Source organism: Macrobrachium nipponense, chromosome 2 (genome assembly GCF_015104395.2).
Source record: "Macrobrachium nipponense isolate FS-2020 chromosome 2, ASM1510439v2, whole genome shotgun sequence".
Taxonomy (NCBI): Eukaryota; Metazoa; Arthropoda; class Malacostraca; order Decapoda; family Palaemonidae; genus Macrobrachium; species Macrobrachium nipponense.
This window is the reverse complement of record NC_087201.1, coordinates 23,442,097-23,459,998: the sequence shown is the minus strand read 5'-3', so window position 1 is coordinate 23,459,998 and position 17,902 is coordinate 23,442,097. Positions and strand designations below refer to the sequence as shown.

The window sequence follows — 17,902 nt, the reverse complement described above, 5'->3', positions numbered from 1 at the left end:
TCCGCCTAGAAAATCAGCTCCGAACTTGTACGGCATCAAACCGTGGCCAATACTACGTTTATGGCGGTTCTCACACGCTGTAAGTTTATAGCTTGTAATCAATGTGCATCCATAATTAATCCGAGGATGTGCGTCTCAGGGCCATAAGTGTAGAACAATAAAATGAACTGGAAGTGACTGATCCCTCTGTTCGTCTCAAGAGCATGCAGAGAAGGGAGGGCGTTTACTCGGAAACTCAATCACTCGTAAGTACAGGAAGTCTGACAAACCATTTTATTTGTTCAAAGAGGCTTCATTGCATAGTAACAAAGAAGAAGAAGAAGGCGGTGTTGCGAGTCAAAACACATCAACCAGGAGTCAATGACACTTTGTGTTTTCGTGGCCTTTTTGCTGTTTTGTCATAGACACATTCAAGGACCATTTGTCTCGTCTCTTAAAGGCTGTTCGAGACGCAGGGAAAAAGATAAAGGAAATGAAATGCCTTTCCTTAATTTTAGGAGATAAGAATAGTATTTTTTTGATCTAGTTAGAATCATACCAAAAGTGGACCATGAGTTGGTGAGTTGTTTTGTTGGATATATTTAATTTAAATATTTGCCCAAATTCGCGGTATTTAGGACTGAGAGGATAATCGCACAAACAGTGATTTCAAAATAATGCTGGTCTGCTAACATTTGAATATCCAGTATCTGTTGTTCTAAGGCCTTGTATAAACTTGATTTATTTGACGTTTCCTTTCTATTTCTTTTCGTTCCAGCCCAGACGCAAAGAATCGACAGAACCGGAAAGAAAAGTAAGTAACGAAGCTTCAAAATTGCCACCAACCTCCATATTTCTTATTTTAGTGTTATTTTTCTCTCTTGTATGGACCTTCATTTCACATGGTAGAGAACCAATTTTGACCAACCTATAATATTGTTATCATGAAGAGAGAGAGAGAGAGAGAGAGAGAGAGAGAGAGAGAGAGAGAGAGAGAGAGAGAGAGAAGTTGAATAATGACGCGTAATTAGAAGGATATAGAGCGTTGAAAGGAGGGAGAGAGAGAGTGATGGGAGGGTTTTTTTATATTAAGTCTATGGTCTCAAAACGCCACGTTTGTTTGTTTTTAACTCTATTGTGAAGACATTGAAACTGGAAGCATCAACATTATGACAGTATTAATACCACTGATTACATTACTATCATCATGAAAACCCGAAACACCACTAAAGCAAAATGGAAGATATATAGTCTTATCTAAACACTTTTTTTTCACGGTTAATACTTCAGATCCTTGCGAATGCTATAATATGACAGCAAGATCATTATATCTTGCATAAGAGAACTCCGGTTACTGAAGTACGACCGTTGTTTACAAGTTTAAATACCTCAACTGTCAGACGTACGATAATTCACAACTAATCTGTTTTTTTATGAACTGGGGACGGGTGCGATGATGGCGGTTCGACATAGGACGATACGAGTCTCGGTCTCTTTTGTTTGATATTTTCGCTGTGTTTGTACTTGCTGAATCTTAGGAGGACTTGGAAAGGATTTTCGTGGTGATAATAATGCTTTCTTATCAGATGATGACCATTATTCTAGTATATGAAGAAAGAAATGTTACTGTTTGGTCCTTGCTGTCAGGGGATATACTATCCATTTTTCATTCTTCACATCGAAAAACCTAAACAACTAAAGCAATATAAAAACATATCTTGAGTGATTTTCGACACATTTAAAGAAAATTCAAGTTTGCAGCTAAATTGTCACCGAGATAGATTAAGTCCGATATGTCGAACCGCATCCGTGAAAGGCCAATGTGCTCCGAGGTTCTCTTTCGTCCAGGTATGTGTACGAGACAGCGGATTATTATGTTTATTGGGCTGCAAAAGTTTGACAAATATTGAGATGAGTTCCAGATTTCTTTACTGCAACTTTCATGATTCGAAACAAACCCAGACTAGGATTTTAGATGTAAAACGAGTCTATAAATCTCCACAGCACTTGCTACAGCTATTCACACTTCACTTGTTTATCACCTGAATTAACTAACGTAGACCAAAATTCACAGTAACGAAAACATTTGCTACTCATTGTTTCTTAGACCCTTATCCTTTTATGGCAACTCAACAAGGATATGAGAGCGACGAGCGACCTCCCTTGTATCTAGCCGTTCTTAAAGAACGTGGTTGGATAGCTTTAAATAATACTGATCATCTTACTATTTGCTCTGAGTACTAAGTTTCGAAAGTTTTGTCTCGTACGCGCGGTCCATCTATCCCGTCGCACAGATCAGATTTGTTGTTGCTCAGAGGGTAATGTTCCGAAGATCTTTGTTTTACAAGTGCTCGGAGCTTATTACCCAAGTCAGCTCCTCACAGAGAGGCGCCTTGTTCTCTGTTGCTAGCATAGAGGCCCAGTGCTTCGAGCATTCACGATGTAATCTTTCGGAAAACAATAATAGAACCTAATTAGTAGGATATATATATATATATACTATATATATTATATAGATATTATATAATATATATATATACATACTATATTATATATATATATATATATTATATCTATATATATTATATATATATATTATATACACACACACACACACACACCATTTTGTGCTCGTATATACATGTACATACATAGTGTTTGGTATTTATAGGCGCATAAAACAAATGGATGAAGGGAGGTGTGACTATCGGGATTATTCACAGTAAATTTATACGTTTCTTGACCTTTTCTTTAACGTTATGTAAAACTTTGGCGTTTTCCCAATATCATTTTTATCCTCAAATGCACCACATCCACTGCCGATCAGGTTATCTTCTCACTCTCCTTTTTTCGAGTATGGTGCCGCGGAGAAGTGATGTCCTTTGGACACAGTCCGCTTTTCACAAAGACCTTTCTGCCGGGCGTTTCTCCCCGTTTTTTTTTTTTTTAGGACCTAGACCCAAGCGGTGAAACTTCAACTGGGACATCCACTTCACTTCCCATACCTTCACTTCTCCTGTGGCTGTGAAAAAGTGTTCTCGCAGACGCGAAGCTGAGCCCCCTTTCACTAGGAAGCACATGACTCCAGCTTTGATATCCGGAAGAATTTAAACAATCTCTCTCTCTCTCTCTCTCTCTCTCTCTCTCTCTCTCTCTCTCTCTCTCTCTCTCTCTCTCTCTCTCACACACATCTTTTAAACGTTTGGACATTGGCCTAGTGTCCAGCAAACTAAAGTTCCGTTCCTTTTATAATGAAGTTTATCTCGTTTTTGTTCATTTGAGCAGGTGTCTGCAAACGGACAGTCATTGCAAGAGGAAAAGACAGAGGATGTGAGTGTGTGTGTAGGGGTGGGTGGGTGCTAATATGGCAATTAAAACAGCTCAGAGTAACTACGCCGTTAAGATTAATGACCCCTGTAGATGAGGAAGGAGATTTTGCAACACAGGGAACACTATCCAGAAGAATATCGGTAGAAAAGTTACGGAGACGGGCACCAGTGAGAATGCTTGAAATTACTGTCAAAAATTGCAGTTAGGAGGGTTTTATGAGATAAATAATTGGTAAGAAAACTATCCATAACTTCTTATAGACATTTGATAAGAATTTGTGCGACCTTTCAAAGGCAATTCAAGTTATACGAAGTCTGAAGAAGGGATTATTCTTCCCAATACGACTTCTTCAGATTATGACAGCCTCCCAAGACAACAAGGAATAATTCCACAGTGTTTCATTTGCCCACCCTCCTAAAATAATAATAATAATATAATATTATATGTGTGTGTAACAAAAGAATCGGAATAAATTTCTGAAGATGGTTTGCTTTATAAAGGGATGGAATATTCTATGTTAAAAGGTCACCGATAAAAACTGGAAAAGAAAGAAAGAGGAGATTCCTAAGTGAACACCAGCAGAGATGATTAAAGGATGACTTGTGGCTACATCCAGGTAAACTGGAAATCATTTGAGATAGATTTTAATAACTGTGAGGAAGGGATTTCTTCATGAAAACCTTATGCCTGAAGCTGTTGAAACATTAGGGGAAAAAAAACTCAAGAGCAACGACACAAGATGATCAGATATGATTACGTCATCAGCTGATCTCGCCGCACAGAACCGATGCAGATAACCAGATTACATCACGAGTTGCTCTCACCTTGAAGAATCCATTTTAATGAACAGAGGTTGCGAGTCTGCATTTTCTTTTTCCAGAAAGTGCATCATCTCTCAGACCTTATCCAGGTAAATCGGTAGTTACGATGAGATGCCCATCTTGGCAACGGACTGAACCAAATTTCTTCTGTGTTCAGGATATTTCAGGACATTTTGCAATGGAAGATGGCACTACTGTTTTGCACCTTAAAAAATACACTTATTATAACAGAGTAATGAGAGTGTGGTTTCCCTGACAGTAAATATGACTGTTGTCAGTGTGACACCATCCTTGCCCAACAAAGTAGACTTATCAAGAATAACAATTACATATCATAACTATTTATATTTTGAAACCTGATACTAATATTACAACAGTTAATAGTCGTCGAGAGAAGTATATACATGAGTAGGATTCTTTAGGGCGCCGACTGGACAGCTTTGGAAATAGGAACCTTCTCAGCGTCTTCAATCAACAGCGGCTTCAAAACTGGGCAAAAGAAATGAATGACACGAGGAAAACTGGTCAAGAGATTCAAATGAAACACGAAATGTACTCATTTAGTTACGCTACCCCATAATTTCACCATGTCGTCGGCTTATCACTTTAGACGCACATTATTTGGGCCTCTATCAGCGTGTGTGTGTGTGTGCGTGTATTGTGTGTGTGTTGTGTGTGTTTATCCTGTGTTTAGTTTCGGCTACGTGAGAAGCATCCTTCTCTACTCGGCGTGCTAAGTTACCCCAGTCTGCCGCTACCCAACCCCTCTTTGGGCCACATAATGCGGCGAATGTGACGCAGCATCTTAACCACCTTGTTTGTTTATTAATGATTGCCTTCAGTGGTCAGTTATTGAAGTGCTCAGCAACCAGTGTTGCGTTCCGCCGCCTGTGATTTCAAAAGCCTTTTATGATTACAGCCATGTTTACGACTATTGCGTCTCGCTCCTCTTCCTCCTCCTCTTCTTCTTCTTCGTGCTTCCTTGTGTACAAATCAGTCTTCTAAAGCATTTGTCGAAATACCCGCCGGGTTCATACCTTGTTCTGATGCGCGCATGAAAACGAGAGCGACGTTAACTTCACCACGAGCATTTCTGCCAAAGAAACACTCGTCGAGAACCGCGCAAATGAGACAGAAAGAGGCTTCCGTGTAGGGCAAACCAGCAAAGAGGAACTGTTATTTTGTATCTGCTCAGATAATGGACGGATTTAAGAAAGCAGAAACTCTAGTACGCGACCATTCTTAAGAGCGTATACTTGCTTTACGAACTTTCATCTTGTAGAGAGAGAGAGAGAGAGAGAGAGAGAGACGGAGATTGTTCGGGTTGACCTGCGAGAGGACCTGTGGTGGCGGCGACACCACGGCACCGGTGGGTCTACGACTAGACGCCCTACCCACCATCCTGGCGCCAGCCTTGTCTATACCCCTCCGTCTTCACCCTTCTTCTTCTCCAACTCCTCATTCTTTAACTGTGGAGTCTTTCGGTAATTATGGCTGCCTAAGCAAGTATTATTCGTAAGTCTAGTGATGTATTTTTCCGTCTAGATCAATGGCGTCTCAGGGAGGCGCCAATTTTCAAGTGACTTAGCAAGTTAGGCCTAGAAATCTCATTTTTTTTTAAACAAATAATAATCGATAGACAGATACATATATAAGTGGATACATAGATAGACAGCTACCCAGTTCTAGTCTGCTCCTCCTAAGAGGAAGTGTCAATGGATGAACTCAGCTCACAAGGGAGATGACAAACCAAACCAGTTCTCAAGACGGGGAAGTTCGCGTGTGCGCGCACGAAGAGAGGGAGAGGGATTTCAAACAGCTTGATGCCCGTATCGGAAAAATAATTATTAGTGAGTTGTGAATGCCCGTTAACGAAAGAGATGGGGAATGGGGGTTGGAGATGATAGGTGTCAGCGAGTGTTCAATGTTTTGGTAGCGAAAAGAAATTATTACCCGAAACTTTTCAATGCCTTGTACTAAGATAAAAATATCAATCACCGACTGAGAAAGAGAGAGAGTTCAATTTTCCGTCGGCCAGAGAGAGAGAGAGAGTTTTATTGACAAAATAGGAAATATATTTACTAGAGAGAGAGAGAGAGGAAAGTATGTGTTCGCTTATGCAGGAAAGTAGACTATATGTCGAGGAAAAAAATATCACTAATGTAGGAAAATAACTTAATTGTCACAGAGGAAGAAACTTTCTCTCATGGAGAAAGAGAGCTGGAGAGCTTTTAATTAATCAAGTAGAAAAAGAAATTATAAAACAAAAAGAGAGAGAGTTTGAGTGACGAGCCTAAAACTGAATAAATAGAAATGGAAATTGTATGCCAGAGAGAGAGGGGGGTGGAGAACAGAGTGTAATTTCGTCTACAGGAAATTATTTTTCCGTAAAGAAAGACCAGATAGGAAATATGTCAGGGGGAGAGAGAATGTGTGTGACAGACAAAATAAATTGCTTATACAGGAAAATAAATTATTTGTCATAAGTACGTGTAAGAACTTTGTCACATAGAGGGAGTGGTAGTGAGAGTGAGAGAGAGATTTAATTTCTTATGTCAGGAAGTAAATGTTTGCTATAGAGAGAGAGAGAGGCCATGTTTGACCATGTTGAAAAAGAAATTATTTCCTAAAGAGAGAGAGAGAGAGAGATGTTAGATTTCTTGTTCCATCCGGAAGTTGTAGGTACCTACATTCTACATAGTGCTTCTAATATATATATATATATATATATATATATATATATATATATATATATATATATATATATATATATATATATTCGATGCTACGTGGAGTACTATTTTAGGGAACAGACTAATATTACACACACACACACATATTATGTGTATATATAGTACATATGGATATATAACATATATACATATGTATATAGTATATATATATATATATATATATATATATCTATATATATATATATATATCGATATATATATATATATATATATATATATATATATATATATATATATATATATCTATATAGATATATATATATATATATATATATATAGTATATCATATACATATACATATGTATATATGTTTATATATCCATATGTACTATATATACACATAATATATATGTGTGTCTAATATTAGTCTGTTCCCTAAAATAGTACTCCACGTAGCATCGAATACTTAATGTTGGATTGCCAAAGGATTTATGCTAATCAGTTCTTATTCATTCTTGTTTTTTCCCGTTATTCTAACTACAGGGTGTCCATAAAGTCCTAGTACCATTACAAGCATTTATTGCTTATAATGGTACTGGGACTTTGTGGACACCCTGTATTTCTAGCACCTCAGCCTTTTGTAAACTGATTACGATTTAGTCCTAATTAAAATCTATTCTCTATGATGTATATACTCTACTGTACCATTACTATTATCATTCCTTTACTATTCATCTTCCTTTATCTTTCTACATGACAATATTACCGTAACTTCAGTGTCATAATTTAGATGTAAAACATGGTAACTTTATTGGTAATTTTCCACAGGGGGCCACATCGGATTTTTTTTATATATATATAAGCAACATGTACACACACATACGGTACATATATATCAATATTTAAATATGTGTGCACGCATGCACACATATTCAAATATTGATATATATGTACAAACCCCCCCACCTTAAATCCGCCACTGAAATGTAAGTGTGCCTGTATTTAGCTCAGAATAGCTATCATCTGCGCTTAAGATATAATAGTAAACAAAAGTTTGAGTAATAAGGATTTTGCCACTGATATTTATCACAACCTCTTAGTTTATACCCCTATAAAACAGGATTATTATTATTATTATTATTATTATTATTATTATTATTATTATTATTATTATTATTATTCAGGAAATGAATAATATGGTACAAGGCCACCGGAGTCATTGATTTGAAAATCAGGTTTGCAGAGAAAAAAAGTGACGAACAGGAAGAAGAATAAGAGAAGGTAAAGGGAAATACAGAAAGAAAAGATCTCACTCATTAAAAAGGAAAAATAGAAAAATAAATTAATAAGTACACAAACATTGATTAAAATGCGAGAAGAATAGCACTAGAGTAGTAATGCAATTCATGTTTGCTTAGACTTATGAAGTTCCAGTCTCACAGTATCCTAAAGGAGATTGTTCCACAGTCCAACGGTGCTAAGAATAAAGAACCTCTGGAAATGAGAAGTTCTAGAGTGAGGTATTATTGTATATTGGTGCTGCTGTTCATCGAATCTGGTTGCTCTCGAGAGACCATCCGTCGATGGTTCGAGTCATAATTGATAATATTAGGAAAAAGAACCTACTCCCGTGAACAGCTCTATCTAAGAGATATAACTCTAGCAGAAGCAGACATCCATACCGGAGAACAGTTTTTCTAATAAAGGAAAGACAAATGACCTCACATACGATGCATTGATTTTCTCTTACTTCACTTTATCTTCCCGCCACTGGCCAGTGGCATAAGGCTGATACAGTAGTTCCTCTCCATCTGTCTCTATCGCGAGCCATTTCCCTCGCTTCCTCTAGTAGGTTCTGGACTTCATCCTCAAGATCCCTGACAATTATGTCTATCCACCTCGTTCTTGGTCTACCCAGCGGTCTTCTTCCTATTTGTACTGTTCTCAGTGCTCTCCTGGGGTCTCTGTTCTCATCCATCCTCTCAACATGTCCAAACCATTTCAGCCTTCCCCTCTTCAGCCTGATGTCTTCATTCCTAACAAAATCGTCCAATTTTATCACCTTTATAAATACACGAGGCATTTCGTACAATGCATAACTTTCGTTGAACATTTGTTGACATTTGCATTAGATGTTTCTCAAAAGTAAGATGAGAGTCAAATGTTACAGCTACTATAGTTGAAGCTTCTGACTCATTCAGTAGAGTCCCATCCACCTGAAGGGGAGGATGGGGTAGATAATCAGTACGAGATCTGCTAACCAAGGGTTTTCGTTTTACTGGAGTTCAGTCTCATACCCTATAGACTACACCATTCACTAATCCGCTCCATGTCACGACTGAGACTACGGGCAGCTTCATTTTTCATACGTTGAGACTCTACTACACCCGCAGGTGTTCCATTATCGGAGCAATCTTGTTTTCCAGGCCAACAACCTTATCACTTGTATACACTAAAGATAACAGTGGACCTAGAGAACTATCCTGTGGCACTCCAGACACAATAGATCTTAGTTCACTAAAGATCCCATCAACAGCAACTCGTTACTGCCCACCTGAAAGGAAATCTTGAGGTCAACCTTAAACATCCACCAACTCCGCGATTCTGAAGTTTATAGATAAGCGCCTTGTGATTTACTAAAGAGAAAGCAGCACCAAAAATCAATTTGATTTCTCTGCACTCAAACCCCTTATCAAGATTCTCTTGCAAACGGCAACTCAAATCTAAAAGAGCATCACAGGTACCTAATTGCTTCCTACATGTACATTGACTGCCGGCAAACAATCCTTTAGATTTTGCATATCTAAATACTGGCTTAAGAATAAGTTTTTCAGTAACTTTGGAGAGCACAGGGAGAAGAGAAGTTGGCCCTTTAGTTGCTGCAGTCTGCACATACGCCATTCCTCAGAACAGGCACTTTGTTAGCAACAAAGTGCCTGTTCCGCAAAGATAATACGTCGACATAAAAATCAATAGAATCTGCTAATCTTGGGAGACAACACACTAGAAAACCTTTTAAAAGACAAAGGGAAGAAAGCCATCATGGCCATCTCCACCCAGCTATCAAGATTATCAAGAATTTTCTTAACATACCTAGAGTGAGATGCAAATTTTGGAAGAATGGGTTCAAGAGTTCGATGTACTTCAGCTTTTTCCTTAGAACCAGTAACCAATCTACCATCATCTGTTACTAGTAGAGGAAGGAAAGGTGAACCTGAACCCAAAGATAGATGATGCCAGTTTGGTCCACCGCAGATGAGGCTGAGTAATTCCTTCAAGTATCCTCTTTTAGGCTCAGCCAAAATGCTATGATATTCATGTGAACGATTTCGTTTCAGAGTGTTGAATTTGGTCTGTTCGTCGTGGCAAACTCTTCTGTATGTATCATCAAACAGTGGCTTGTCATTTGTCCTGAATTTAATTACCTTTCTAGGGACATATCTTACTTGAATAGCCATCAGCATTTCATTTCACTTCTTTGGATCTGAATCTCATATAGTATCTGAAGCACTGAGAACAGGACATGCTTCAATAATGCGATCTCAATGGGTCTAGATTTCAACTAGCCGATTTTTCCAATGGTGGAATTAGTAATACGCTGATTGGACTTTACAATAGCTGGAACATCTGTAAATGTGAGGTCTAATCCATTACCAGAAATATGTGTAAGTTCCTCAATTACCTGGACAAAATCGAAGGATACACAAACTCAAGAGCAGACCAGCCATGTTGATCCATGGATTTTGAATTGAGCCACTCGCTGTGTTTTGCCTCGTAATCTGAGGCTTTTGAATCCTGTGACTGAAGAATACTAATCCTCTCCAAGAGCCAGTCGTCGATGTTTGAATTGTGGTAAACGGCAAGCAAGTATACATTGTAGAACATGCTGAAAATCTTAAAACAAAGAATTTGATGACAACTAAACTAAGTTTTCTAGAGACATTATATAGTAGGTCGTCTGTACTTAGTGTATATACAACCATACCTTGCGCACGCGACATGTGGGATGCTGCGACAATGAATAAAATAAGGCCCATCCAACCCCGGGATTAAAAACTCATTATTTTACTTGTGACCATTTACAAGTGTCCCAGATATGAACATCAAATCATAGTTACAGGCACAACTCTGGATATCAAAGAAATTTAACCTCAGGCCCCAGATAATTGAGGCAAGTGCTTTGCAATATTTCTTACAGTAATGAGCAGCAGACCCAGGTTCAGCTCAGTGCCTCCCGAAAGAATTTAAAATTAACAACATAAGATTAGTAGCGAAGCCATTAAATAGACTCATAACAACAACAACAAAAATTAACAGAACGATAAACAATAATAATGCAATCAACATCAACAGTATTTACATTATTTACAAAAATTACATTGTAAGTGCAAATAAACCTAACCAGATATCACTGAAAAACGCCGGCTCAACTTATAAGGCAAATAAGAAACCCACACCAGGTTTGCCACAACAACTGGGAGAGGACAGTCAGGATAGATTTAGAAATAATGAAAAGCCTAGAAGGAAAAGATTTGGTAAAGAAGAAGGCGCTTTCCTGATAAATACACCAAGCAACTTTTGCTTTCTCATCAGCATGCCCTACACACTTTTTGAAAAAGACAGGAAAGTGAACAAGAGAGAGGGAAAATGCCTGATTGTACCCTGCAGCTAGGGAATCTCAAACTTAAGACCATGGAAGGTCATGGCAGATTGGCTATTGCGCCGTCCTACGTTGGAGAGCAAGGTTTGATTTTGGAGTGTCCTTCTCTTGGAAGGGTTGCCTACCAAGTCCTACCACCTACTGGTTTGATTTTGGAATGTCCTTCTCTTAAAAGAGTTGCCTGCCAAGGCTAAAGAACCTCCTCTACCCTTACTCGTGTAAGCAGGAACGTCCAGCCCTGAAGTGACCGTTGCTAAGAAAAGCCACATTAACCCACTACCCATTCTTCATACTTTGAAAGATAATTGTAATAGAAAAGAAGTACAAAATTTTCGCACTTTCAAATAAGAAATACTTTCCTTTTAGACTTATTGATAGAATAAATACTATTTCGGTGGCATCAGTTAGCGATGAAACTTGTATTCATTATGACATTTTGGATAACAATGTTAACAGCAGGACTAGATAAGCCACAAACATCGTTTAACATCGAATTCACAATACCCCGGAAATGATTTACACGGGAAGGGTGGCCAAAGTCGACTGTTTATCATTATACCTAGAAGACCAGAGGCCCGGTTCGAATCTTGATCGGGGCTGAGACACTTTTCAGTTATAATCCCCTTCAGGCTTACCTTTTTTCTAGGGTTTAGTGATTTCTACATTAAATGATGATCGTGGCTTCATATTTTGTGAATATAAGAGAAAGAGAGAGGTATCCTACGGCAGTTCAAGCCTATTACAAGACTTAGTTTCAGAGACATGCCCCTGACGCACGGTCTGTAAATATTTAAGAATTGTCAAAGGTAATAGACTTACTATTGGCATCCATAGGAGGACAGTGCCGTCAGTGCACCTCATGCGCTGTACTGTAGGCATTACTTAAGGTTCTTTGCAGCGTCCCTTCGGGCCCTAGCTGCGACCCTTTTCTTTCCTTTTATTGTACCTCCGTTCATATTCTCTCTCCTCCATCTTACTTTACAACTGATTCACAAGTAACTGCTTTGAGGTTTTCCTCCTGTTACACCTTTCAAACCTTTCAACTATTCGACCTCAGAGGTCCCAGCTCTCAGCCTATGGCCTAAATTCTCTAGTCCATTCTATTATGTTCTTACCATTGTCCATTTATCAGTTTATTTTGTATCCGGACTACTAATTCTAGTAACTATCGTCATTATAATTAAAGTTTTGAACCGCTGATAAAGTGATCCACCTGTAGGATCTCAGTTGACACTCAAAACTTTCTCAGTTTAGTCTGAGTTTTATTCCAGATACTATCAATTTACTTAAAACGGTACATTTCGATTTTACGTCACTCGTATTTTCTCAGTTTTCTGCACAAAACATTTTTACTTTTTTATTTTAATGAACTTTTCTTCATCCAAACATATCCGACACACCTGGGTCAGCCACTATCGCCACTTCTCTCCAATGCACCACACTCCTCATTTTATAACTTCATTCACCACGAACTTCTTTTCACTCTTGAACCTCTCACTGCCCTCATCTCATCCTCAATAATCATTTCTGTTAGCATTCTTCAACTTTACTTCTAACACTATAGAGCCATGAAGCTCTCTTCCCTTCACTTACAACCAGTCTTTACACTACTCAATTTTAAAGATTATATTCTGTCCGAATCTATTATTCCAAGACCCATTTCCTCATCAACCTACCCCACTGGATCTTCTTCCCCTGTGTAACGCGTAGTACTCTTCACTAAAGTACTTGTTCATGTTTGCCAGTATTTTGATGACCTTCATTCATAGCAACACTAATAACAATTATGGTGGTATAATGATGATAATTTTGTGCATACAATCTATCATTTTATGATTTTATGCATGATTCATTTTTTTTCTGTCTTTCTCTTTTCACGAAGATTTTCTGACAGCTGTGCCTTCTGTTCCAGGGAAGAAATGTCAGAAAGCGAGAGGCTGCGGCAGAAAACCAGAAAGTAAAAGTAAGTATAAAGAATATTAATTATTATTTTTTCAAAACTCGATAAATAAATAACGTAGGTACGTCATTTTTTGGCTGTAGGAGTGGTATTATGTATTCGAAGCAAGATCAATTGAAATAGAATATTAATGTCATAAAACTGTTCTGCAAACGCATTGTTCAAGTGAAAATCCTTATGTTATTTCTGTACTTCTCTAAGGCAAAGTTAGGGACAATTTTACGCGAAATATTCGTAGCGCCTCTCCAGAAAAAATAAGCTTTTATTGGTACTGTAAATGTCAGCAGATGGGTAAAAGACTTACATTTAGAAGTAGGGAATTCTACCTGTAACGATAAAGAACTTCAATGAACAGTTGTGTCCATCTCTCTGTATCATCTTTGATCGTCTCAACATTGATTTGAAATCGTGTCCTTTTTGTATTTTTCCTCAATCTAAGGTTTTTCCATTCTTTGTATATACACCTCTCCGTTCTTCGGATTTTTCAGTCTGTTATAGAATGTATTCCTTACTCTAAAATTGGAAATGACCAATCAAGTTTTTTTTCGGTAATTTCTTCAGCCTCTCGCCTTTGGTTGACGCAGTTTGGCTTTGACTTTGTTTATTCGACTCCGAGTTGACATTCTGACGAGTCCTGTGTCTTGGTTTCGTGATTTCTAACCTCCGGGTCAGCGATCCCAAGGTCTATCTCTAGACCTTGAGCAATACTCCTAATGAGTGTTTTTGATATCCCATTCTTGTCTTCCGTAAATGTCAACTTACTCCCTCTGCTCGTTGTTAATATGCCATATATCATTCTAACAAGCTCGACTCCAACAGGACCCAAGCCATCGTGTGATCGCGAGAGAGAGATGCTGTTACAAGACGCCAACATGGAAAACAACAGCATACCGATTCTGGAATGCCAGGCCAACGGGAATTATAAGCCAATACAGTGCCACAAAGGTAAGACTTCGAGCAGGATTCTGTCATTACAACCGTCGCCACTATACAGATTTCACCCACTTCGTTCCCCCCTGATCCTATGTGCTTTCATTCATTTATTCAAAAGTTCCTTTTCTCCAGAAAGCATTTTAAGAGAGCCAAAGGTTTTCTGTAAGGACACTGCTAACTTCGTATTGACCTTTGACCTAAAGTATACCTTGACATTTGATCGGATTCACTCTGTACATTTGCGTCATGAGTGAATTACTCATGCTGAATATAAAGTCCTCTATCTTGCGTCAATAAAAAGCAATAGATATGAGTATTTCATATTTAACCTCTAATTTTTCATTTTACCTTGACCACATTTTGTATGCCACAACATCATTAGTGGACTACTTATGGCAAGTATACAAAATCCCCATCTCATATAGTTCAAAAGCTATGGCCAAACTTAGATTACCACAGTATTTTATTCTCTTGAAAAGTGAAAAGCTCTTCCCTTTCTCCTCCCAAAATCTGATCCGTTCTTGTCGGTCAAGAGGGCCAACATTGGTAAAATTTTAGCCAAAAATCCATCCATAACAGGCAAGTAAACCGGAACGACAACATAACCTTTTTATCGGAAATGATAACAATTGTATTGTTTTAGATTTATTTTAGATTTATTTGTTTGTTCCTTGCAACTCTGATGGTTATTTTCGTACGAAACATGAAACATGATCTCCTATGAATTCCCATTGTGGTATGAATAGTCATAATCATATCAGACAAAAATATCTTTTGTTGGAAAGTGCTAAAAGCGTTAAAGCAACTGGGAAGTAAAAGCAGCTAGGGCATGGAGGAATGAGTCATCGGTCAAAACATGCCAAGGTCATGCAGGAAGAGGGGCAAACGGAATGGGCTGGATGAAACCCCAACGAAGATACTGGAAACATGGAAGGCCTTATTAGTAAAAAACAAAAAAAAAGGACGTTATCCGACCTCCTACTTACTCGGGGCGCGTGCTAAAGTCTATGATCAAATAGAGCGTTGTTTCACCAACGAAAATTAAAATAGATACTCAATATTTTATTAAAGATAATTGTTCTGTATTGTTCAACATGCACATTAATTATTTTTTACATTTTCATTCTAATAAATAAATCATAAATATCCTATCATAAAATTCCTTTATCTTTAATTAACTCAAAGCGAAACACCTTTTTCAGTCCTTTTTAGGCTTTTCCAAAAGGCTTTCCTACTCCCCCCCCCCCCTAACAAGAGCATCAACAATAAAACACTTTGTAGGCTTACTCCCGAAAAAAAACACATATTTTTGTTTGCTTCAAATCAGTACGAAAGGTAGCAAGGTTTCAAATAGAGGTGAATCCAATGAAGCCCTGCAAAAATACACTATAAAGGCCAGGGTGTCGATACGAAAATGTTGTCAAATTCTTAAAATTTGCCAAACACTCCTGCTTGTGGCCTGGGATAGCTTGCAGACAGAAACATTGCACCAAGTAATTTTACTTTTAACCGACACTTTTCATACGTGTACAAGTAATCATTGTAGATGTAAGTTATAACTGAAGGCTCCATAACTTACACATGGGGGTGTTAAGCTCCTTTTCGTTAATGCATATTTATGTTTTACGGTTGGGAATGGGTGGAAAAGTGGTCCCGGTTCTTGGGGAAGACTGATGCTGCTGAATAAGAGAGGGAGAGAAAGCATGAGAGAGAGAGGATGAGGGACTGTGATCATGGGCAAAGAGAGCAGTGGAAAAGCGAGAGTAGATGAATAGATTGCAAATGAGAGATCGTGTGAAGACTTTGTAACAAAGGGTGAAAAATAAGAGAGAGAGAGAGAGAGAGAGAGAGAGAGAGAGAGAGAGAGAGAGAGAGAGGCTGTTGAAAACCAAGAAAAAAATATGAGTTTTGCCATGACATTTTAAGTCTAATGTCGTTAGCTATTTAATATTCAGCATCTGATACCGTCTACTCATCATACTCCCAAACGTTTATTTTTGAGAGCAACTTTTATTTACAACAGAAAGTTATATTTAATGATCCTTCTGTAAACCAAAAAAATGAAACCTTATATAAAAAAAAATTAACACAAGCAATGCTGAAACTTAAAAAACCAGTGAAGTTTTAATAACTTTATCACTCGGTACTTGGCAGATCAGACAAAAATATCAAGACGAGAGAACGTTCACCTCCAGGGTCAGTTTGTTCTTTAAAGAACTCAGCTCAGCCACCGATTGTTTTTGTGTAAGCAGTGAACGCCCCCGCCCTCCTCAGGCCACACGGTCGTTTTCCACTAAGCATTCCTGGTGGCCTTTATGCACTTGCCTGCATAAAGGTCTTTCACGCTTCAGTCTGAAGAAATCATAGACTGAAGCTGTAAAATAAAAGAAGAACTGGAAAGAACGCAACGAAGTACCACAGCCAGACCATCAATATTCATCATTTTCTAGTAGAAATATTGAGGAGGGCCTAGACCTAGACACGGATATGTTGATAGCTTCTGGAGCACGGTCCCCTGAGATGAAAATAAGCTAAATTCTCAAAATCAAGGAAATAAGAGGGGGAGAGAAGATCAAGAGACAGTTTTAGTGTTAAGAAGACTCGCAATTAACAACCTTTTTTAATAAATTTAAAAAAAAAAAAGATAAAAAAGTGGACAGTATATCTCATCAGGCAAAGAGGCCTACAATTACATCCCAGAATTGGGCTTGATGACATTGACATGGCCAGGAGTGGTTATTGTGTTATTAAATGTATGTATGAAATGGAATGAATTCATTTTTACAAATGGATAAATAATTCTGCCATTTGTGAATCTAGTGGAATCTGGTGCCTTAAATGGAATACTTAAGGCCATGCCTGGAAACTTTCTTTGGTATGGGGCATTTTGTACCAGCGGATGCCCCAAATTCACATTTATTCATTTTTTAGCTTGGTACTTACCCATGACACTGAATCGTTCAAATTTCAATTGGAAAAGTTATTTTCATAGTTAGATATATGAGTAGTTGTGGAATGAAAATCTTTGAATGACTGACCTCTGGTCTGGATTATATTAAATCAGAAATATTCACACCAAAGTTCTGTAGACAAAGTCTTGATGGTCAAGAGATAAGTCTAACGTAAATCACAACAGGGGAAGATGTTTGCTTAGGGTAACAGGCTCTGAAACATTCACTTTCTCACTGGAAAGCTCTTCCGAACCGCTGTAGACTGGGGAAAATGTTCGAAAGATGTGTGAGAAGAGGTTGCTGAAATGACAGTGAATAGAATATCCACGGGTTAATAAAGTCTTGATGGAAAAGACTGTAGCGTCAGACAGAGGCAATGTAGAATTTGTGCTGGATGTTCTGTCTCGTTAATTCGAAGGAAGAAAAATTTTTCTTTTTAATTCTCTCGTAATGCTTCTAACCTGATAAGGAATCTTCGCTGCCTTCCTTATGCATTCAGAAATAATCGTTGGATTTTATGGCGTTTCTTTCAGTTTCTGCTGAGCCTTTGATATGATTGCTGCAAGACGTTATTC

General features: G+C 38.1%; 1 protein-coding gene across 6 annotated transcripts in view; it reads left to right on the top strand.

Annotated features, from left to right (window-relative positions):
- The window catches only part of LOC135220484 (SPARC-related modular calcium-binding protein 2-like), a 138,249-nt gene that overhangs the window by 100,732 nt on the left and 19,615 nt on the right, over positions 1 to 17,902 (top strand). For 5 of the 6 annotated variants that reach the window (XM_064257615.1, XM_064257614.1, XM_064257613.1 and 2 more), the window contains 3 exons: positions 758 to 793; positions 13,366 to 13,446; positions 14,263 to 14,388. In XM_064257615.1, the coding sequence (XP_064113685.1) occupies positions 758 to 793; positions 13,366 to 13,446; positions 14,263 to 14,388 (243 nt within the window). The remainder of the gene's footprint in view (positions 1 to 757; positions 794 to 13,365; positions 13,447 to 14,262; positions 14,389 to 17,902) is intronic. The other variant, XM_064257616.1, reaches the window with a different exon arrangement.